Source organism: Trachymyrmex septentrionalis, unplaced genomic scaffold (assembly GCF_001594115.1).
Source record: "Trachymyrmex septentrionalis isolate Tsep2-gDNA-1 unplaced genomic scaffold, Tsep1.0 scaffold107, whole genome shotgun sequence".
In the NCBI taxonomy this organism is placed as follows: domain Eukaryota; kingdom Metazoa; phylum Arthropoda; class Insecta; order Hymenoptera; family Formicidae; genus Trachymyrmex; species Trachymyrmex septentrionalis.
In genome coordinates this window covers 1,384,731-1,409,280 of record NW_017304196.1, presented here as the reverse complement: position 1 = coordinate 1,409,280, position 24,550 = coordinate 1,384,731, and the positions used below count along the sequence as shown (strand labels likewise).

The 24,550-nt window shown below is 31.0% G+C and overlaps 2 protein-coding genes and 1 non-coding gene across 4 annotated transcripts in view; 1 reads left to right on the top strand and 2 right to left on the bottom strand.

The window, feature by feature from the left end:
- Positions 1–7,548, bottom strand: part of LOC108747204 (nose resistant to fluoxetine protein 6) — a 26,397-nt gene extending 18,849 nt beyond the window's left edge. The window contains exons 1-2 of the mRNA XM_018484538.1: positions 6,587–7,548; positions 3,125–3,321 (exon numbers count right to left, since the gene is read on the bottom strand). Of these exons, the coding sequence (XP_018340040.1) occupies positions 3,125–3,321; positions 6,587–7,073 (684 nt within the window). The 5' untranslated portion in view covers positions 7,074–7,548. The remainder of the gene's footprint in view (positions 1–3,124; positions 3,322–6,586) is intronic.
- Positions 7,549–13,872: 6,324 nt separating this feature from the next.
- Positions 13,873–13,956, top strand: Trnal-cag. Its single transcript has one exon. It is a non-coding gene; the product is annotated as a tRNA-Leu (tRNA).
- A 252-nt stretch (positions 13,957–14,208) lies between these two features.
- LOC108747083 (glutamate receptor ionotropic, kainate 2-like) lies at positions 14,209–23,725 on the bottom strand. Of its 2 annotated transcripts, none has more exons than XM_018484341.1 (16): positions 23,537–23,725; positions 23,044–23,148; positions 21,987–22,142; positions 21,269–21,483; positions 20,690–20,995; positions 20,346–20,444; positions 20,005–20,172; positions 19,214–19,435; positions 18,789–19,004; positions 17,600–17,684; positions 17,123–17,399; positions 15,850–16,048; positions 15,686–15,770; positions 15,091–15,237; positions 14,732–15,000; positions 14,209–14,561 (listed from the first exon to the last, which is right to left on the bottom strand). In XM_018484341.1, the coding sequence occupies exons 2-16, from the start codon at positions 23,132–23,134 to the stop codon at positions 14,322–14,324; spliced, it is 2,775 nt and encodes a 924-aa protein (XP_018339843.1). In that variant the 5' UTR covers positions 23,135–23,148; positions 23,537–23,725; the 3' UTR covers positions 14,209–14,321. The 2 variants fall into 2 exon arrangements, with proteins under 2 accessions (XP_018339843.1, XP_018339849.1); XM_018484347.1 differs by having other exon boundaries at positions 19,223–19,435.
- Positions 23,726–24,550: the final 825 nt, after the last annotated feature.

The following is a 24,550-nucleotide window of genomic DNA, read 5'->3' as shown; positions in this document are numbered from 1 at the left end:
TATATGTACATACTGGAGTCCCAGAAATCCCAGGGCAATTTGCTAAATTGAGATTTTTTTCTGAACTTTTCATTTTCTTTGAACCTATATGTATATATCTCGAAACTCCTTACTTCTACTGACTTATTCCTTAATCAATTCTTCATCGAATTAAAAGAAATAAATTAATTGAAATATGTTCATTTTTACGGAAGTTACGATAACAAATATGGAGGGGACTCGAGTATATGTATACATCAAAGAAAAAAAGTGTACAGCTAGGGTTAAACAGCTCTAAAAAATAAAAAATTTTTACAGAAAAAGATTTTCCATTAACAAACGAAGTTATCAAGTACGACAGAAAACCATTTTTCTAATAAAATAACTTATTAGTAAGAAAATAAATTACATTTTGAATCAAATAGAACAGATCCGAACAAATCAGCAGGTTAATAAACTTACAATTTTAATGAAAAATATATTAATTATCAATATAAAGAATTATATAAGAACACCAGAAATGTGAATTAAAATTACTATTGGATATAAAATTTTTACAAAGCATTAAAGTCGGAACGCGAACTTGATTTGTTTTCTTTTTGTGTTCTGTATATTGCTCGCTATTGATTGTATAAGTTCGCCGCGTTATTATTTGTATTTCGACATACGAATTGGCAGAAAGCAGTGAGAGTCGCTCCGTGTCTCTTGCAATTACTAATTATTGATGTAAAACCTCATCATTTCTTACACATTTATCGATGGCAAGTAACGCTCATAAATCTGCGCGAGTAATAAACTCTTAAAATTTGTAATGGAAACGATTAGCACGAATACTAGACGTAATAGCTTTTTTCGTAACAGATAGATATTTCACATGATAGTTTTATTTAAACTCAATTTAAAGAACGAATATAAATCGAGGCTGCGTTCGGTTTAGATGTTCACACGCTGTAAAGCTTTATTCCTTTTGCATATAATAAACGATGAAGATAGAATGAAACTTACAGCACATAAGCGTCTAAATCGAATATGCTAATAGAATATATATTTTTAAAAAATTGGAAAGTCGTGAAATACATCGTTTAAATAATATTTCATTTTGTTTTTCAGATACGAGGATGCCTCTTAAAGTGTCGTGCGATTGTCGTATTTTAATAATCGGTATAGTGCTATACTAATTAATCGGTTTCGCGAGTGATAGTGTGTGAGTGTAACAAACAAATCTGAGAGGAGGAGGAGGAGGAGGAGGCCTGGGAGGCATCGGGCGCCGGCGGAGCATGAGGTATATTATTAATTTATTTATAAATTATTTATTATTATTTATAAATTATTTATTTTTTAAGAATTATATAATTATTCTATCAAATCTTTACTTGAAAAAAATGAACTAATATATAAATTCAATACGTGAAATAATTATGTACTTTCTAAAATTTTGACTCTTACATGCTCTTCAATATACTTATTGTTTATCGAAGTTAAATCCTTTGTTCTTATCAATTTTACTTTTTAAAGTTAATTATTTTGATTGATATTATATGATCTGAGTATATTTGTATGTTACAGATCAAAGTAGTTATGACAACTCCGCTGCTACGCTTCGCATCGGTGAGTTTTAAATTATCTTTCATTTTAATATGATACAATGGATCTGTGAAAATTATATTATTATATATAAAAGATATGAATTAAAAATTCAAGTCGAAAGCATGAAAGTATTATCACAAATAAAGATAATACTTCGCAGATTTATTGGATTAAAGTGGATATACTAGAAGAGATTATAATGTTACAGTGCATAATCCCAAAATACATAGGATCTTTTTGCCGATTGTGTTTATATATAGAGCTTATAAAATAAAGCTCAGAATGTGCATCATTTATTTGCAACATAAAACTTTTTTATTAGAGTATTACTATTAGATAATTACGAGATATATTGTATTGTAGCATAGATATAACTATAGGAAATAAATTAAAGAAGGATAATAAAAATATTTCAGACTTATTTCTGCTGATTTTATTGAAAAAAAAAAACAAAACGAATATTAATTATATTTTTTGTTTAACATGTTAAATAGATTTATTTTTTATAATTTATTTATATTTAACGATAATTTGATTCATTTAAAATAAAATTCTTAGAAAGATTCATTAAATATTTCGTCACAGACGAATATTTCAAAATCAAATCTTGTAAGATACTATTTAAATTATTAGTGTTTGTTATTTACATAAAATACTTAATATCTTAAATATATAAGAAAAAGAGAGAAAGAGATATAATAAGAGAACAATGACTTTTATCCTTATTATTTTAATATTTTTGTTTGTTATCGCGATTAAGCATGGATTATTTACAATCGTAAACAATCATTGTATAACAATACGTAGCAACTAATAGTTGATGTACAATTCTAGAAATGTATAGATATACAATGTCTCATAACGATTCCGTCAGCTTATTCGGGGTACCGGTGCGTGCTTAATTAATTCCTGTAGTTTATGTATTGTACTATCGCAGTATACAAGTACAGAATGATGAAACTATGTCAACTATGAATAGGAAATACACTAATTCACAAAACGCGCGTCGCGTATTGCAATAATCCGCTCCGTTGCATTCCGTTATGAATACTGATGTGGCAATGATAAGATCACAAGTATATAATTACTGATGGAAATGATTAAGAATTAAAATGATTATTTGTAAATTACTTAATGCATCTTTTGCGCATGGTACGACAAAAAAATGATATATTAACAGCGTTAGTCTGATTGGAGATAATCTTGTTAATTCATTACTATTATTTTAGTATAACACACACAAGTATGTTTCATTATAATGATATTATTGAATTGCTAAGATTATTTCTAATTAGAAATCTAATACTGTTAATATAACTTTTTTTTTTTATTTGTTACGAGTTAATTATGTCAAGTATAAGAAAGGTACATATTTATTATGATACATAAAAAAATGTATATATAGAAAGATACTTCTCAAATTTATTTAAACCAATTATATACATACATAAATGTGGGAATAAAAGATTAATTATTTATTATTTAAGTACTTCATTTTTGTAGTTACAAAGACTTAATAATTATAACGTGATAATAGCGTAAGCTGATTATTACTCACTGAAAAGTCGACCTCTTTCGGGAGATTTAGATAAAATCTTGCCACGTGAAATCTCAAGGAAAAAGGTGCTCGCTCCTCGATGTTCATTATAGTTTTTCTGTCGGTGATATTGAGCTCCCTGCATAGGGTGATCGAGCCCAGCCAGAAACCGTTGCCAAAGTGAAATTGCGAGGAGTAGCGGCCACTCGCGTCTGACACTGAAAAGGAAAGCCAGACGAAACGGTGAAAAATAATTGTCAGTCATCGGGGCGGAACGCGCGAAATAAGCGTGCCACTTTCATATGACATTTATCACGTGTCCCTTGCAAAGGACAAGTGAGAAAGAAGAGACTTGTAAGATTATAAAACAGCTAGGCATGACGACATGCGACAAATTCGCGGAGATATTTGCACGGACGATATGCGCGGCATTTTCTTTTGCGGGAAAGGTATTTCTCGAGATCTTTCCGGTAGCTACCCCGGATGCTGCGTTTCGGTTACGGTTGCTTCATAACTTTTTTCCCCCGTTTTTCCCTTTGAACGTTTGTCACCGTCTGCACGCGGGAGCGCAATAAAATTTCGTTTGTCTCAAGTTCCCCGTGGAGTTTGATTACACGGTTGTCGGCGGAAGGTTCATTGTCAGTTACGTAAAACGACTCGTGTTGATCACGAGAGTAGAAAGTGTTGTCGGGGCTCTCTGCGTATATGCGCACGTTCGCATCGACCGATCGCCAGCGCAAGAACGTAACGCGCTGCACTGTTATCGCGAAAGTGATCAATTTTGTGCGATAATCTAGAAATATCGGTATTACGCAAACGAACTCGTGGGGAAATTTTAAAAGGCTGTAACGTAAAGCGTGCTGCTATATTTCCGAACGCGTATAGACGATAATAATTTCCCCATCTCGCCTTCTTCCAAGGCGATGTGACTTCTCAGCGAAAGTTAAAGTTGAGTTAAATTGGCACAGACGCGTCGTAATTCAATTTTCATCTGTATCCGTGATATATTGCGTAGGCAGAAAGAGCTATAAAGCCACTGTAGAATTGTTTTGAGACGTGAAGTTATTGCTGCATTTTGGCGATGGAATTCTCAACAATGGCGTAACGCGCGTCCGACTGATTGATGGGTAATCTGGCTTTAAGAATAATGACTCGTTGTGGCAGTGTTATGACAGTCGCGAGATCAAAGCATCGAAAGAGATTGCCTAATGCAAGTCCTTTTTCCGCGTAGCATTTGGAAATAATCTCCGCAACAATGAGACACGAAATTGCCGATGCAACTTTTTATTGCTTGTCGCGCGGTAACTTGATAATTGCCCAAGTTTCGTTTATACCCGTCTGTATATTTCGCGATTGCATTGCTTAACGCAATTATTTCCGTCGTCTCGTAAAACGGCCACTCGAACTTTTTCCGACTTAAACGTATTTTAAAACTTTTCCATACTCTCCGTACAGACACGCACGGTGTGTGGCCGCAAAGTTGCATTTGATCGTTTCTAGAGGTAAATCACGCTCCAAAAATTTCCTCATGTGTATATATAATTACGTAGTTTCTTTAAACATCCCATTTCTTGCATATTCAAAGGATAAGTGAGTCATTAATGGAGTCAAGGATAAAAAAAATTCCTTCCGACAATTAGTGTCGCTTTCTAAGTATAATTACGGGCGACGTGCGAGGCTCTTGGCTCGGTTTAAGACTCGCTATCGCATATCTTGGATATGCCGGCACGGCGCGAAGACGCTCCGCCGGGTGTCGCGTGTCGCGCTGCTGCGATTGCAAGTTTCGCAAGTTTTGCCACAATGCGAAATAGGACAGCGCGGCCAATTGGCCATTGATGTGCCCGACGTTATTACTGCGGATATCGATAATGCGAACGTAGCTCGTGACCGGAAATCATTGTAAATCCGCGCACCGCGAATGTGACTTTGCAGCCCGTGAGCTGCGCTGCAGCTGCATGCTTTCGTCGGGCCGGCTACTTCAGCTTCCCAAGCCTTTCTCACTTTCTAAATCGCGGACGGACGGTCCCGATAATGATATCGTACACCACGGCGACGTTATTAGTTAATCTCGTGAAGTGACCGATTACGTCGCTTACGTAAAATAATTCGTGCAGGATGTACCCTCTCGTTCTTTTAATTGTCAATTATGATACGATCCTTCAATTAAATTTCATTATACGATATTAGTGTACATATATAGTTTGAATTGAATAGAGAAACACGTAATAATATTTTACAATACGGATATATGCATTTGAACTGCGCATTTTCATATGGCAGAAGAAATTTGCATGAAATATCGAAAGCGCTTATTCGACCGAGATTATCGGAATATCGAAGAGCCTGAACAGTACATAATAAATATTTTGTGTGCATTTCTATATATTTATGGCTTATTCTGCGCTTAAATGATATATAAATAGGTAATCTATTTCAATCTATTTTTATTTCTCAGTAGCAAAAGAAATTTATTTATAGTTCTAATTTGTAGAGAAAATATCTAATAGTAAATAAATTATCGGAAAATTTATAGCATAAATAAAAATAAAAATAATTGACAACGCGCGTATATAGAACTTATAGAGGAAACGAAATAACATTTCTGAATGGTACGGAAAATTCTCTTGAAAACAAATTTTGTCTTATAAAAACAATTGCATTTTCTTTTTCTTTCTCACCCTCTCTTTATTTTATATATATATATATAAACTCATAAGAAGTTCCATTCTAAATGTATGTTAATACTTCAGCGCAATTCGCTTACACAACTTCATTGTTGATTCTCTTCCGAATCTCTTGCTGAGTGTCATCTTTAAAATAGTAACGACCAAATTTCATTTCCGTAATGCTGTATTCGCAGGAAGCGTACAGAGTAAAGACTCAAGAGCAGTTGTGAATAAGGTGTCAGGAAGTTTACTAAATCTACGCTGTAAACTAGGTCAAAGCGCTTTGATTGCTTATGTTATTAATGAGTTTTATAAAATGATAACGTCTAAAATGATGAAATTATTTGGCAATTGATAATCATTCATTGATAATCATGATAATTATGCAGCTAACGTAAATATTTTTAATCCTAGTTCAAGAATATATTTTTATAATAATTGATTGCGGTTTATCGCTCAAAAATCAGATTTTGTTGATCCCATATCTCTTCTATTTAGCTCAATTATTATTCATATTTCGTAATTATGCTTTCTATATTTTTTTTTCTTTTTCTGCAATTACTTTTAAATTAATAATTCATCATTCTTGTCAAAAGTTTTATCGAAAAATGAAATTATGTAATATACATAAATGTATAAAGAACCTAAATTATTTTTCAAAAATAAACTGTTTGATAAGACAAAATTTATATAAAACACATATTTTGCTATTATATCTTTTAATTATAGAAATTAATCAATGTGAAAACATTTCAATTTCGGGGAGAATCTTGAAAGGGTTTCACTAACTAAATTTTCATCAACCACAATTACGTACTTTTTGCCGCCCAGAGTTTTCCGTCCCTCAGTGCACTGAGAAACCTTTCCATATCTCTTCGACATTCGTCTTGAAGTTTTCCGGGCACTCTGGCCCACCTGAGAGGATCGTAAAGATCAGCGAGCCATTGTATACTGTTAGCTGTCTTTTCGAGTTTCTCCTTCATAAAATCGACGTCAAGATCTCGGTGTTCTTCTTCGTTTCCGTCGAACATCTTCAAGTAATTCTTCCAGTCCAATTCTGGATTATTCTTACTGAAAGCAATTAAAGGCAACTGTTTGCCGGATTCATTCTTTTCTGTCGCGTATTCCGTTACATTCAAGTTTGTTGTTTTAGTCTCGCTCGAAGCAACCTTTTGCGGTCTGCTTAACTTGAGAATGTTTGATTCTTTTTCCGCGATCACTTCGTAAGCGACGCATACGATTACGAAAAGGTAACTCAACGGACGTGCCATGCTTCCTCTGTTTATTACTAAAGAATCCACCATGCACAGAATTCACTCGCGCTTTGGGAAATGATCGACTAGATTTTTTTTTTTTTATTTATAAACGGAGGAGATCGAGTTCACCGATTTCCGTCGTTAAGGTCTCCAGATCCCGTCATCTTAGCTTTCGATGAAATTCCTCTTAGGAAGTCGTTGTAATGCTGTTGTAATGAGTGCTTACTCGACCGAATTCTCGAGCATGCCTGAAGAGATACGTGATTGCGGGAAATGCCGATTCAGTGTTCAGAATTCGGAGAATTACGCTTAATTGTGTACTGATTTTGGCGAACAAACACTAGCGAATTTGCTACGGACTACAATGATTTAAATATATCAGGCTTAGCATCGCATCGATTGTCATAATTAATGATGTTTACAATAGCAATATGGTTATGATAGTTGTATTATTTGTGTGAAATACTCATAAATGTTTAATAGCCAACGTGTAATAAAAAAAACTTTTTCATTTTCGTTAAATTCTGATGTCAAAATATATTTATCAATCGCGATGTGTTTTTTAGTTTCACTGATTCAAGCTTCGAAATTCTGCATTCGATTTGCGATTCGTACACGTTTTATCACTGATTAACGAACACACGGAGGAAAATTATAAAAAATTCTTCCGATGAGGAAGGTACCCGCACATATGACAGACTAAGGATCACGCACTGAATGAAGTGAATAAAGTCTGCAGCAACGTTCACCCGCGAATAGTAGGTTCCCCTTTCTCTTACGACGATGCACTTTACCGCCGTAAACGCATTTCCTTCTCCAGGTCGCGAAGAAATGTCGTGGCTTAGCCGGTTTTTCCACTGCTCGTAGTGGAACTCGTGGAAGACGTGTCTGATCGAGAATAGCTAATATTAACAAAATATTAATATTAATAAAATGTTTAAAAAATTAAATATTATTGTTTCGCTGTTAATATTTACTATTAATTATTATTAATTATCAATAAATTATTATTAATAATGAGTTTTAAGTATCAACTATGTATCATTCCGTTATTAATATTTATTATCTTATATTTTATTACAAAATACTTTGATGTAAATAATTTCTTTATTTTTCAATGAAATTTATTAACGAATGCAATATTTTGTATTCGTAATCTCGTCACAATTTCTTGAAAGAGTACACCCATATTGTCGGATACGCTCCATTTTTTATTATTAATCGGCTGTTCGCGATAATGATAAAAAACAGTTCTACATGATTGCAATAATGTGATAAACTATTATACTCGTCAATGTAAAGATTGCTTATATAAATAATAACTATTAAATTTTTCTTGCAAAAATTTTAGTTGTTCTGTAGACTACACGTGTACCGTATAACAACAATTATTTATAATGCAGGCATCATAGATAGAATAAAAAATATGAGGGACACCATTTGTTTCGTATTAAAAATGCATAACAAAAATTACCTCGTTTTTACAAAAATCTAGACTTATACCGTGAAAACACAATATTAAAAAAAAATGTGTATTTTAAATAAATATTTTAACAAGAGACAGTAAAATGCAGTCTGCTGCGAATTTGCGCTATTAAAATTGTGTAATACATTATAAGTAAGACTTGAATATACTCACAACATTACATTTCATGTGTACAGTCAGCAACGAAAAGATTGCAACACTTTCTTTTCGATGGGTTTCGGAATGTCGCCAGTTCACCGAGAGATTGGTTCCTATTTATGGATCCATAACTAAGAACCAATCGATGAATAATTCTGAAATCTATTTCAAAAAGTTGTTGTACATATTTCAGCTTTTAGCCATCTTCAGCATTCAATCAATATAAGCAATAAATTTAAATACTTAAGATCCAATGAAAATCATGATGTTTCATGAGAGATTATTATACATTCCTCATAAAACAGTCAATTTGATGTGTCAAATTTGACACGATAACAGCTGACTTCTCTTTGTCATGCATAAGATAATTTTATTGTTAAAAAATGTAAAATAATTTTGAATTTTAATATTAAAATATAATGTTGTTAATATATATTCAAATCTTATTTATATTGCAACGCACAATATTAACAGCGCGAATTCCCAGTAGCCTGTTTTTTTAATTTTCTCTTGTTTTTTATTTATTTTGGGAATTTAATTATGTATCTTACTTAATTTTTTTAAAATACAGAGCTAAAAATGTATAAAGATTAATATTTTAAAATCTAATGCTAAAAGAGTAATGCTATATTTTATTAAATGTATATTTTAAATAGATATTTTAAAATGTAAGAAAAAAATGTACGTAAATAATTAATTCAAAACCATGAATTTTGATTAGAGTAATTAGTGTACGTAATTATACAACATATAAGATATTTTGTCTTATGAGACAAATCGTAGTATTTTTTCACCCTAATAACATTTGTATCAACATAAAATTTATATTAAAAATCAGTTTATTTAATTTTTACACTGTAACATTATTTGTAAAACAGACTATATGTGCACTTTAATAGCATGTATTTTTTTATTTGGCATATAGTCTTAAAATTAAATATTACATAATCATTACGAAATGAATTACATTCGTTGCTTATAATTTATGGTGCTTATACTATCGCGTAAATAAAATTTCATCGAAAGTCAAGATTTAATTTTTTATATTTTAACATTAATCGTAAATTACATTATGTATGCACATACATTTTCTTATGTAGCTTACTCAAAATTAGACATTACATAATCATTGTGAAATCAACTAACGTTCGCAAAAACATTCTTCATAATTTATAGCACATACACTACTATTCAAATAAATAAACTATTTCAAGATAACTGTATATTAAGAAATATTTACAAAGAATATACTGTTATTATTTCATAGAAAAATGAATGATCTTAAAATGATTGATCTAGGAGAACTTTGCTGCTTTTATTTATAAGACGCAATTTAATAATAATTCATCATCACACATAAATAGAATACTAATTTCTCCATATTAAATTAAATCAAGGATTGGTAAAAAAAAAACAATGGCAATATAATTATTTTCGTTTACCTTTTATTTAAAACAAAAGTAATCGTAATTTTAATTAATGTATACGTTGGTACTCTAGTTGAGAGAAATATAATACAGGTGTTTAATTCAGAAAATGTTAGCAGACTAGTCCCGTCACGAATGTAAATCAGAGGAATGGCTAATTAGTAAAAGGCTCATATGGATTTCATTTCTGAGATATGCGGTGGCTTAGAAGCCATTTACGTTACAATGCAAATAGCTATTTTCGCCCGTTAACTTATTGTATAGAGAGAGTATTTGAATGGTCTAATTATACGATATGTAGTTAATTCAAAAGTGTTGTTATTAATAGTTTTTAATAATCAGTATTAATTGTTTATTTTTCGTCGCGTAAATATCTACACGATGACAACGCTTTTTGTTAAATGTACCAATTTGTCATATACCAAAACCGAAATCGTTTCATATTGAATATTTAATTCAGTAATAAACAATTCACTCGATAAGCGAAGCATAATATCCGCAAATACATACAGAAACTGCGAAAATCTCTTTTTAATTTTATGTACATGGAAATCTTTAACATTCTTCATCACATCAATGATAGGTTTACGTATATTATCCATCATAAGAAGGTTTCTGTCATCTAAAATAATAAAGTGAATAGAGGAGGGATGATTGATCTTAGTTGAGATTGGCAGCGAATAAGCGATGTCGAGAAGGACTGAAATTGACGAGGCAGGTATTTTTCTAGATAGTATAGCCTGGAAAATTGTGAAAAAAGGGGTCCAAGACGAAGGGAATTTTCCATGAGAGAGGCATCTGGCTTAGTCGACTGTAAACAGAAGAAATATGAGTCTTATATCTGGTAGCAAGTGTAAGCTTTTTTTTCACTGACACAAAGATAAAGAGAACGATGATAAAGCGCCTCTGTGTCTGACACTATGTGACACTGACACTCGGATTTTCCTCTTTGTTTAATACAGAAGTCCAAAACTTTAATCCCCACTATATTTAATTCATATCATGCACATAGAATTTTCATTGTGCTACTAAAAGAGTAGAAATATACCAGAGAGGTAATATTAACTGCAAAATTCTATACTCCTCGGCTCTTCGTGAACTTTCTCTGTACATATACTCATATCTTTTGTCTTCCCGTTCTGTGGTGAGAGAATTATTAAAGATCTAAGTTCTTATCTCAGATGTAACGATCGTAAAAATCTACAACGTAAAAATATACGACACTTTACAAATCGATTTTCGCGTAAACGCATCGTTTCTTTCAATCGTTTTTTAAATTTACGAGATCGAACCTTCGTAAACTATCTCATACTAAAGTAAACAAGTCACTTCTTGAAAAATGCAATGAGTTCACAGCGTTTCACAGCAATGCGTCAAGGGAGTCACGTACAGTTGAGAAAAACTTTTACAGGGATTATTCCGATATGTACATACATACATACATAGTCGAAAATACTTTTAATTTCTTTATTACATACCCTGCTGTGTTACTTAAATGTTTCTCATATTTCATAAACTTGGAATGAACATTTCCTCTCGTTAAATCCTTCGGGAATATACAAGTGAGAAGGAAGTAATAATAACACATGAGTGTCAAGCGAATCCCGGATCTTCAGCGAAAATTGAGTAATAGAATGATCTTATGCGGCGTTTTCACTTTTATTTAATGTTTACATAAGGTCAATGCACGTAAAATTGTTACAAACAACTTTCAGCGACTCTCACCAGCCGGCCGCGAAGTCCGTCGCGTTCTTGGGTGCATCGATAGTTTTCCAAGTTTCTCCGAATTTCCCAATCTGTCCCTCTTCATCATCCGTACGCCGTTGCTCTCATCTCCCTTCCTTTCTCGGAAACAACGTCTGGCGAGATCCGGTTGTGGCTTATGCAACCGAGCTTTCTACGTGATCGACTGCATGCATGCGCGGTTCCGAACCAGTCCTTGCTCAGGAAGCGGGAGATCGGTTTCGAATCTTTGCTCTTGTTTTCGATGCACCGCGAAAGTATTCGTATTACGTGTGCCGGCGTTGAATCTTTCTCTTTTAAGTCACACCGATGCCTCCGGGATTTTACAGCCAGTGGTTATCATTAAGGTCGTGCTGGCGATTTGGCACGTTGGCGCGGATTTTAATTTTATCTTTCTCTTATCGATTTACATAGATTATATAAATGACGTCGATAACGAAAAAAGCTTGAACATTTAGTATTAAAAGATATATGTATGAACTGAATTAAATAATAACGTTATTCTTTGATCTCCTCTATAGAATTTCTAAAGAAAGAAGGGATCATGTTTTCATAAAAAGGAATTTCTCCGGTGTCCGTTTGTACATTTAATGTTCCTTACACAAAGTAATAATATATTATATATTGTAAAGGCTTGCGAAATATCGCAATTTCAATTAACCGCGGATAGCTGAGAAATATATGTAATACGAGAAATATGAATCAAGCGGAACTTACGACATTTCGAATATGAATAGCGTGCGAGAAATGCTATATTTAGATAAACAAGCATATTAGTATTACTGCAAGGTTGACAACTTTCCTTAAAGATGCTAGTCATGCCTAATTAAGTCGCTTAAATATCGAAAAATGAACTATTTGTTTGAAGACAAAAATTATGAAACTAATTTTTTTGTTGATCGTCATGTTGAAGATTTAAAACAATTATTATGTCCGCTGTACGTTTACGTATACGAAATAAAAATTTTATTTCTATTTAGCCAGATTTGCTGAATATTATCACAGATTTTTATGATTGTTGCATTTCACAGGGCAAGAGTCTAAGCCTGACGTAATCAATTTTATAGAGAAAATGTTTAAAAAAAATCATCGTAATCATAGCGTTTTAAGTCAGTGCGAATAGAAGAGAATGTTTAGTAAATCGGTCACATGTTGGTAGAAATGTTACGTGCTAACGATGCGGAACGCACATGGGGTATGTTCAGCCTTCACACCCGGAAGTGAAAGTCAATATTTTGCGGGATAAGTTTTCCTCATTGATTCTCCCAAGCGCACCTTCAAGATTTTCTTTTGACCGACTCGACTGAAGACCGTGTATCTGCAGTCGGTGAAGTGATTTTCATCTTAAACATTATTCCATTTGTCGATATCACATGCGCGAGTTATAAAAAATTTTGCTAAACAACTAGAATACTATTAATTAAAAGTTTTTAATAATATTATTTATTATTATTAAGTTTTAAAATATTAAAACTTATAAGCTGACGTTAATATTAATTATTAGAAAAAAGTTTGCCAATGGCCCACTTTTTTATTTTCGCAATTTTCTAGTTAAATGGAAATAGAATTTTTATTTTACGTTTCAAAAATTTTATTCAATTTTTCAAAATTTATCCGGTTTTTTTAAATTTATCCTGTATAAAATGGATTAATTTATAGACCTTTCATCATTTCCGTCAATTTTTGCGATTACATACGTTAGTGATGTTTTTTCTTAAGCATATTTCTTGAAAATTAATTTTTTGATATAAATTTTTATATACACACGTACAATTTTAGTCAATGTTGCAGTAAATTATATTATCAATAAATTACAATATATATAATGATTAAATTATTTACAATATTTTATTTACAATCTCTGTTCTAAATTCATAACATCTTTTAATATACTTATCATTAATGAGCATTTCACATATTGTCAATTTATTTGTCAACATTGATTTCATATAACAACATGTTACAATAATAGTTTATTATAGCTTTAAAAATATATTTTATAATTAGAATTTTGATACCATTCTTCTACTCTTTTTACCAAATCGGTTCTCAAGTCAGGATGGCCGAGCGGTCTAAGGCGCTGCGTTCAGGTCGCAGTCCACTTCTGTGGGCGTGGGTTCGAATCCCACTTCTGACAAACTTTTTTTTTTATGCTATGGAGCAGTGAGAATAAAACTTATAAGCCGAAGTTAATATTAATTATTAGAAAAAAAGCTTGCCAATGGCCCACTTTTTTATTTTCGCAATTTTCTAGTTAAATAGAAATAGAATTTTTACAACAACTCTTATTCGCAATGAAAAATTTCATGTTAGTCATCTGTACTAACTTGTAAATTAAAAATTTTTGTTAGTTGCCTTATGTCAGTAATTAAAACTCATTTAATCTGTAGGTATGTATTTATTATGGATTAGATACATAGTTTCAATGTAGATGATTTTGTATGATTATAAATCGTGTATTATTTAACAATTCGTAGTTTACTTCAGTGCTTTTAGCAATAATCAATTAATTTTATGATCGTTAGTGCGGTTGTTCGTGCTGAGGTCTTTATCGAATTTATCGACCATATCAAGACGTAAGAAAGAGCCAACGATAGATCGAGCCGTGGATGCAGCTCTGCCAAGTCCACCCATGGAGCTTGCGCTGTTGTTGCTGCTCTTGGAAATTTTAACAGGTTTTGTTACTTCAAAAACGTTTACAACGAATTTTAATTCGGCAATTAGTGCTTCCCACGGCGTAATCTGTATAAAAGATGATAATTAAATTTGTTTTATAATTTAACTTATGATAAAAGGAAGTGAACATTTTATATTGTACATTAAAATTTTGAATAATTTTCTTTATTAAAAGGAACAAAATTAACTTTATTTATTTTAAACTTAATAATGAACATGAAAAAGTAAAAATTTACCTTTTCTGTCACAGCGACTTTACGTATATTCCACAGAAATTCGCAAATTGCGATAAAGAATGAACCACATAACCCACACATTAAAACAAAGAAAACACCTCCGACGTTTGCCAATCCTAATTCACTTGTGTTTTCACTCTTTTCCGTTTCATCCTTTTTGCATAAACCTCCTCCTCTTTCTTCCCACCATTTTTTTCTGATTTCCGCCAGTGTACCTGTCTCACCCAGCTTTAGGATCGCACGATTAATCGGTATTCTATATGGAGAATCTATGGAAGAGAAATGCAAGAAAAATGATTTATATAAAGGTAATAAAATGGAAAAAATATTATATGTATTCAAAGAAGTTATAATATTACTGCGCGGCATAGCTATGCCGTAGCCCTTGTTATCAATTAAGCCCCCGACTTTAATGATTTCGCAGTTTCGCTCCAATTCGTAGTCAATGCTGCTGGATTCCATGAAATAGGCATATTGTCCTTTAGCCTTGACGACTCGGTCGATACCTGGAACGTATATAATATAATAAAGGGTCTAATAGCGTTTTCTCTTGGGATACACTAGGTGTAGTCCTCGCACCGCATCAGTTGCGTGTAAGTGCTACACTCAGCTAGACTACACCAGAGTGATGCACGCCCCATGGCGTATACTACATCATTGTTGTACTAAAACCCTATTTCCGTTTGATTTCCATTTCCAAATTTTAAATGTCACACTGGCTCTACGTCTCTTTGAGACGGTGTAGCAAAATCCCACTTCGTGCGCAGAAAATTTGCACTATATCGTAGCCACGGAAACACGGTACGAGCTACACTGTCTGAGTGTTACACTAATGCAGCCAAGAGAAAACACTACAAGAATTTAAGAGGAAAAAATTTGTTTCTTTTGAATAATGTAACTCTTTTTAAAAACAGAAAATTCTTTGTATTCAAATTTGATCTTGGAATTGCCCACCATCCTTATTACTCGATGTGAATACACTTGGCCTAGCGTCTATCATTGCAGTCCACACACGCTTATACGTTGAATAGTTTGAATTCTGCAATTGGTTATTAAATCATATTTGCATGTTATTTTTACATTGAGCTAAATATCGCTAAACAAGCTGCTAAACAAACTTTAAAAAAAGTTGACGTGGATCCACCCTCTTGTGCGCCATATTGAATTTTCGTCTGCTTAGCTAAATCTTCAACACCTTTAATAGGCGCGTCCATCTTATCCACTGTGAGAAAGGCAGCTAGATTCGCTGTATATGAGCTTATCATGATGAGCGTGAAAAACCACCACATGCTTGCAAGCATGCGTAGAGACGGTGCTCTGTAATGAGAGTGATTTTTTGTTTTATATATTATAATAGTTTAAAATGTTGAAGGAGTACCAACTCTAATTATCTGATAATAATCACAATAACATTAAAATAGACATTCGATATAGATCAAGTCACGCGAGAAATATTTATATACAGCATATTTGAAATATATAAAATACAATTAAAATTATACTAGTTGGAATAATTATTAGGAATCATGCACTAACTGAAAATGACACAAAGCATAAATAGGAAAATAATTAATCCTTGATTGTTGCGTAGAGCTCGAGAAATCGTCGTGCACAACAATACGAAATCGTGATTGGACAAAATCAAAAGATCACGCGCGCGCTTATACGTATACTGTCGACAGGAGAGTCTGGACCTTGACAGGAAGAAATCGCGGTAATGGTACAGTTAAAAGCGATTGTCGGCTCTTGTAATTCTTAATTCGCTTGCTATTCCGAAACGCCACCTCCGCCAACACGTAATCTCCACGATTTGGGAGAGCCAATCCGGAAAGAAATCGAGGGCCTATGGGGGGTCCTGGCAATGCTGAATTTATTCGACCGGTGATCAAGCCAGAATGCGGATCGTGTACGAACAATATTTATCTATCTAATCTGAATATTATTACGAGTCCATTTTATGTGTGTGCGTGCGTGATCGCGACTCAGGGTGATCCCCTAGGCATCATCACGAACAGTTTGATCATGAGTTTATCTATCAAGAAGACTCAGAATGAGTCGAAAGGCATCCTCAGGCGAGGTCTCAGAGCGATCCAGGGACTCGAGTTTCCCTGGGAAACTCGACATCGCTGTCCGGACATTCGTTATAACGCATCAAATAGAAAACGTTAAAAAGCGCGAGAGTGAAAGCATCAAGTGTAATGTAACCTGATAAACGTTAGTGAAATCAATCGTACTGTAATTAATAAACGTTGGTGAGATACGGAATACCAGTGGAAATATTAATGTTGTCTCTTTGATCTACAAGACATTGATTTAAAAAATAATTTCTTTAATGTTTAAAATATGTTTATTAATTAATAATACAATGATAAATATCATATTAGGACCTACTTGGGCAAAATGTCGGATCCTTGTTGCATAAGAGAACCAATAGTCAACCACGAGGAATTCTTAAAATTAAAGTTGTTTTCGAGTTCTTCAGGATCGGCAATGCATGGATGCGGATTGTCCCATTCCTCTGGTGCCATTCTTGCTTGGAGAAATAACATTATTGATACACCGAGAAAAGCAGTAGCCATGTAGAACCAAACTTCCGTGCTCAGAGGTAGCAAAAAGGAAAAAAAGTCTGGTGTCTTTTCTTCTGGTCTGCCGAATATAATGCTTATTCCTAATAAAAAACAAAGTTGGAATATACTCTGTCATAAATTAATATATAATAAAATGTAATTATTGTATTATTGCTTTTACAAGAATTTTAAATTTCTTTTTTAAATCTCTTGTAGAATTTATAATAAATAACAAATTATAACGATATTAAACTATTTTTGCATTTCATTCTTTTTAATAATAGTTTATATTACTACTTACCGAGGTTCATAAAAGGGTGGCTAAAATCTACGGCAGATTTTCTCTCATGTGTTATGGTTAAATCGCATATCGCAAGATCGGCTTCCTATATATAACAACATTTAAATGTTAAGAAATGTTTGATAAATAACAGTTTACAGAAAAGTAAGGCGTACTTTTGCTTATATCACGATAGGGAAATTCTACAAAATTGAAAGAGCGAACAATTACCGTCGTGAAGTTAGCCCTCCAACATTAAAAAAAATAGTTTCTTTAGCTCATTTAATTGTTCATTGTTTGCATATGTTTACACATTTTGAATTTTCATTTGCACACTTCTAGGTAAAAAGTTATTTAAAAAACAATTTTGGGAAGGCTAACTTCACACTAGTCCTCCAACTTCGAGCAAATGGGATCAAAAAGATTTCAATCCATAGATTTTTATAATTTTTAAAGTACAACTATTACAAGTGTGCAAACAAAAAATCGAATTATTTCGGAATGTGCAAATAAAAATCTATCGATTGGTGTTGTTTCAAACCCATTTCTGTTGAATTCGAGCTGAAAACGTAATTTATGTTGTGTGAAGTTGGCCCTCCAACACTCATTTGTTAATAATTTTTTAAGTAAAGGTGTGCAAACGAAAAATTGACTAGTTTCGGAATGTGCTAAAGAAAACCTATCGAGTTATTTTGAGCATAGTAAGTGCGATTTGAATCTATTTGCCATTTTCAACCTTTCTCGGAACTTTAATTGTTAATAACTTTTTAATTAAAGATATGCAAATGAAAAATCGAATGGTTTCGGAATGTGCAAATGAAAATCTATCGATTGAGACTTTGATCTAATTTGGGGGAGCTAGTGTGAAGTTAGCCTCTCTAAAATTGTTTTTTAGAAGTGTGCAAACGAAAATTTAAAATGTGCAAACAATGAGCAATCGAATGAACTAAAGAAACTTTATTTTTTATGGGGGGGGGGGCTAACTTTATGACGGTTGAACAATTGACGTATATTATAGATAAAAGATGGATTATTCGCGTTTTCGAAACTACTATTATTAATTTGTAATATGAAAACAGTTGATTTGCTATATGTTTTTGTTTTATAAAAGAAATTGTTTTTTTGTAAAAGAATTTTTTTATTTAAAATCCACAAAATGAGGTAATAGAAATAAATTTAAAATAAACTTCTTTTGAAACGTTTTACTTACATGATCCACAATGCGTCTGATTAGACCATTCCAGGTCTTTGTAATTGGATCAAGTTTGCCCTGCTTATCAGTTTCGATTTCAAAGACTACTCCTTTGAAATGTAGAGACCTTGCGATTTCATTAATCAGATCGATGCAATAACCTTCATAGCGTTTTTGACCAATTAATACTCCTCGCGTTGAACCATCGATTACTTCCACAATGTAGGGTGCATTCTGAATCGGAGGAAGTTATTATATGTTTCACACTTCCAAAAATATTTGTATAATTTAGAGTAGAGAAAGAAAGAGTGAGAGAAAGAGTAGGGAAGGGAGGAAGGGGAGGGAGAGAGAGAGAGAGAGAGAGAGAGAGAGAGAGAGAGAGAAAGAATACTTATAGAAAAATTATATATAATGTAAGGACTACTTAACGTAGGAATACAAACTTCTATTACACTAATCTTGAATATCTTTTCTTCCATGGATTTGTATAAATAGCTGTCTTCCTCCTTTTCAGTCCGTATAACATTTACACCGCTCGACGGTTCCCAGAAACCTATTTTTACTGTTCCTGATGGTTGAAAATTCAAAATTTTTACGTTAAAATCTTGTCGACGACCGTACTCGTCAATGTTCATAACACCCGTTATTTTCCCCTTTTTTGACAACTGTGTAACAAAATATTAATTTTATTATTTTTAAAATAATTGATAAAAATTTATCATTATTAAATTTGAGATCACTTAAATTGTATTCGAATAATTTTAGTTTAAATAATAATTTAATTTTAATTTTAATTTAATTATTAGAGTGTAGGAAAAGTTTCCGTGCATTTTTAACAACTTTTTTTTATAAAAATAAAATAAATAATATATGTTAGTCAAAATATTTGCTATCGTTTTCTATCACCTTTGCCCACCTTTGGCAAATATTTTGACTAACATACATGTATCATTTATTTTATTTTAATAAAGGATTTTTTTACTAAAAATGCGTAGAAACTTTCCCTACACCCTAATATATTCGAAGATTTGTTATTATATTAATCACATTTGATAGATCTATGGCATTACATTAACTTTAAAGATTTTGTTTTTACAATTGTATATAAAAATATAGGAAAATATATATCTATTGAATTACTTTTGTTATATGTGTGTGTATATACTGAGATTTAAAAACAAATTACTATTTTTTTAGTATGTAAGAAATTTAATAATAAAGGAAAATCCCTTACCTCTCGCATAACGTTTGTAATATTACGTCCTACTTGATACTTATTAGTACTATTAGTACAAAAAAGTGGTATAGGATCAATATATTCTTCATTATCATTTCTTGCATTTAGAGTTTCTAATGCTTTTTGTAATAAAAATACTGCGTCATAGAGAACCGCTGAATCCAGCTACATAAAATCGCGAACAATTCAGGCAATCAACTTATGTAATTCCATATAAATATTTCTATTTTAAATATTTTATCTCAATAAGAGAATATACAAATTTTGAGATTATATTATAGTTAATATAACACATTATACTCATTGTTGATAAAAAATTGAGGTTCTTGAATAAATACCCAATCAATTCCTTCTATATCATCATTCTCTCTTATGCTCAGTCCAGTGATATTGACGTTACCATGTTGCATCTCAAGGATAGATAGTTTGGATGAATCCTACAATTTCAATAGAAAGATTATTTCAAAAACTGTTTACGCGCTATTTTCTAGCAATCGGACAAAAATAATATACAATATTATACATATTTTATCTATATTCTATTTAATTTTTCTTACATATTTAATTTTAATAGTTTAATTCATAGTTTTTTAAACACTAATCTTTTCACTGGAAATACGTAAAAAATGTCATGTTTGAAAGTACTGTTTTGTTATTGATAATTGTAAGAAATATACTATACCATATACGTTAACATAAAATTGCAATAATCTGCTAGTAATCTGACTTCCTTTGCTTCGCCGAGCACTTTTATGATATTTTCCGGCTTGACGTCAATAATTATATTGCACACCGACAAAGAGCGTATTTCTTTAAGCATCGTACGATAATCCGATCCTTCGTTCAACTGTCGTACTGTGTGCACAATCGGATTTTCTTTGTCTCCTTTTAGAGTCAAAGTTTTTTGAAGGCGCGATAATCCTTCGTCAGTTTCGTAAATCGCTGCGAAATTTCTCCAATTCATTAATGCGATGACATCAGCGATTGCCTGCCGTTTGTCGATTAATAATACATTATAAAAATAATAATTATATTTTAAATTCAACGATATCAAAATTAATTTAACTTGCATCTTAGAATTTTAGACTACGTTCGATTTAATTAATCAGATATGCACCTAAAAATTATCCGCGTAAACCAATAAATTGAATTATTACTTGCACTATTAAACATCTTTTTAAAATTTTGCGATTTACTATAGCGTATAAAACAAAATCGATTTTCGATTGCAAAGCACTTCTTTATAACATAAGCGACTGACCTGACCGACTTTTTCACTGGCAGGGAATACATTTATGGTCATTGACGATAGAGTCTTCTTTTTTTTATTTTTCTCTATTAATCCTTCGTTTTCCCGCCAGACATATTCGATGTGCGGTATATCAAATCGAGCTGCAATACTTGCAACTATACTACGAGTATACCTGCTTGCAGGTCCAAAAATAGCTGCTACTCCTTCCTCAAGAAGTTCGCAAGCTATATAAAAAATAATACATTAAATATATAAAAATATAGAATAAATTAACAATATGTCTAAAATTATTATAGAATAAAAATGCAATGTAAAGCTTCTTTGTAAATTCGTTTTTTCAATTTACACATGAATTTTTGTGATCATAAAAAAATTTCTCGTCCCGTTTTAAATTATTATTATGCTTTTATTGAATACGATTATTTGATAACATTTTACGTGTATGTATATATATATATATATATATATATATATATATATATATATACACACACACACACACACACACATATATATATATGTGTGTATACACATATATATTACGATATATGATTATATGTTTAACTATAGAACTATTCTAAACATTTTTAATTTTCTATTCGAATCTTGGGATTGAATTAGAATAAATACATTATGAAAAAATATTGCATATTTATAATTATTAGAAAACTTTTTAATATTATGGAATAATTGTCATTCGGAGTAATTGGTTTCATCGCGTACTTACCAGCTACACCAGTCTTAAAACTATCAGTATTAGCATCGATGTATTTAATGACTGGGATAAGCTCGAATGCTGGTGCAAGATTTTCGTACTTTGTATCAAAGATTGCTTTTATGAATGTAGAGTTAAGATTTTCATCGCCTTTGTGAAAGATTGCTCCTAAAAAATATATTAATAATTAAAAAATTTATTAAAAGTCTAACGTTGTTAGATTAATTAATATTAATGTGTGAAATATAGTACAAAGATTAAGGAATATATACATGATTATATATTATATAACAGACATCAGAAAAGCTTTAATGTACGAAATTTAAAAATTAAAAATAAAGTGCTTTTCAAATAAATTATAATATTTTTTTTTTAAAGAATAAATATAAAATTTAGTAATAAATTATTTAAAGTAAAAAGATTAATATACAATTACACACACACAATTAATTTTCTAATTATACCTCCAAACAATTATTACATACCTATAATATATTTACTTGAATAATCGCTAAATATTAGTTAATGATGCACGAATTCGCAATTTACGTGATGCACGTCGGATCAATTATTAAGTAATAAGTGCATGTGAACATCGTGAAAAATATTTCTCTTGCATGACTTTATGAACATTGGTAATTGATTATCACGAGCAAAATTTATCATTACTGAATTTTGACTCTAAAACTTATAAATATATTTGACTCTAAAATTGATAAATATATTTTTATTTCTATCGTATTAAGAAAATTTTTTATGTTAAACATACTTTTTTTATATTGTTTTGATTATGAATCCATGTGTTATATGACATTCTTTTAATGACGATTTGTCATAAAAAAGAAGAAAACAATAAATAATTTATAGAGCCATTTATTGTTTAATTTAAATATGTATATGCGGTCGTCAAATAGAATATTATGTTAAATTGCTGTAAAGTAGATTATCATAGAGGGTTTAGTGTTTGCCAGTTCTATCGATAAATGATTTTTTTTGATCTGCGAAACTTCCATACATAAGCGGTATGCTTTCTGAAGTTTATTAATTTTCTAGAATAATCACTGCTTACCGATTTTTATTGGTCGCATCAGACCATGAATGCGTGTTGCCAGTACTAATGAAATTAATATGATCGAAAACAAATACTGTCGTGAATCCATTTTAGTAAAAAAATCTGTAAAACACAATAGTGAATTTACTTACAAGATATGCAATAACTTGAGCAATTGTCAATGATTTCTCCTTTTCTATGTGTCATAATACTACATTTTATCGATATCAATAATATATAATAAAATGTAGATATCAAATGTAGATTTTAATTAATATTCAATTTTTTTTTAAATAAAATATTTATTATTATTTAATAACTTTACTTTTAATCTAAGCTATTTGAAGAATATACGAGTAATCATAATTTCTAATAAAAATTTTTTATATTATGATTATAAATTTTAATGGTTTAAATTATTTTGAGATCAATCGAGTCATATCGATTTTTATATCAGTAAAACTATATTTCCTTATATATATATATATACTAATAATTTTACTAGTTTTACCTTAATGTTCGTGCGTCAATAACTGCATTTTCTTCATTGTTTAAATTCAATACTTTTTTAATTGAAATTAATTAAGATCTTTATCTGAAGCAAAGAACTGATAGAAACTTTTCGAAATTTCAATGAAATAGAAGAGGGAAAACTAATGAATCAGAAAACTGTATTCGCGAAGTTTCGACTTCGATGTTGTCCTACTATACACTGATCTAAATTTGGATCTGGACCACATCTTATATATACTTGGCTTCGCGTCGTTCGTTGTAACCGTGTCGTAGTGACTACGTCGCACATTCTTCCAGTAACAATATTTTATATTTCTACTTCTATGTTTAAAAAATATATTTAGATAAGTGTGTTATTAAAATTATAAATTTATATTTTGTTCATTTAATTAAATAAATTAGTAGGGATATTTTTTGTTGTAATTTTAACAAATAGGGAGAAAAGTTAAGTCTAAATTGTAATAAATACAAACAATCTACGTTTTGTTTTTCCGTTTTTATTATTTGAATTAATTTTCTTTATTGCAAATTTGCCAATTTGTGATTAAAATATCTCTTATCTTCAAAATAAAATTAGAAAGAATACATTTTTAATCATGTAGCAAAAAATTAATGAACAAATGAAGTAGTAAATTAATAAAGGATAACAATATATAAAAATTACTAATTATTTATAACACATAAAAAACTTAAGTAATTAGTGCTTGTAGTCTTTTATCGCGATCATATTGAAATATAATGTCAAAGCGAGTAATGTGAAGTTTTTCCTTGCATTACATATACCGAAATAGATTAATCTTTTTTGCCGTTATTATTATTCACATATGACAGTATAAATTAAGACATATTTTCTAAACTAAAATTTATTCAAGGTTAAGAAATTAGAAAATTATTTAACCATCACTTTATACTAAAAAAAATTTATTTAAATACAATACAGAATAATCTTTCAATCTGTGTCATGCTTTACTTATAAAAATAAAAATTAATGTCATACAATTATTTTTGTTAA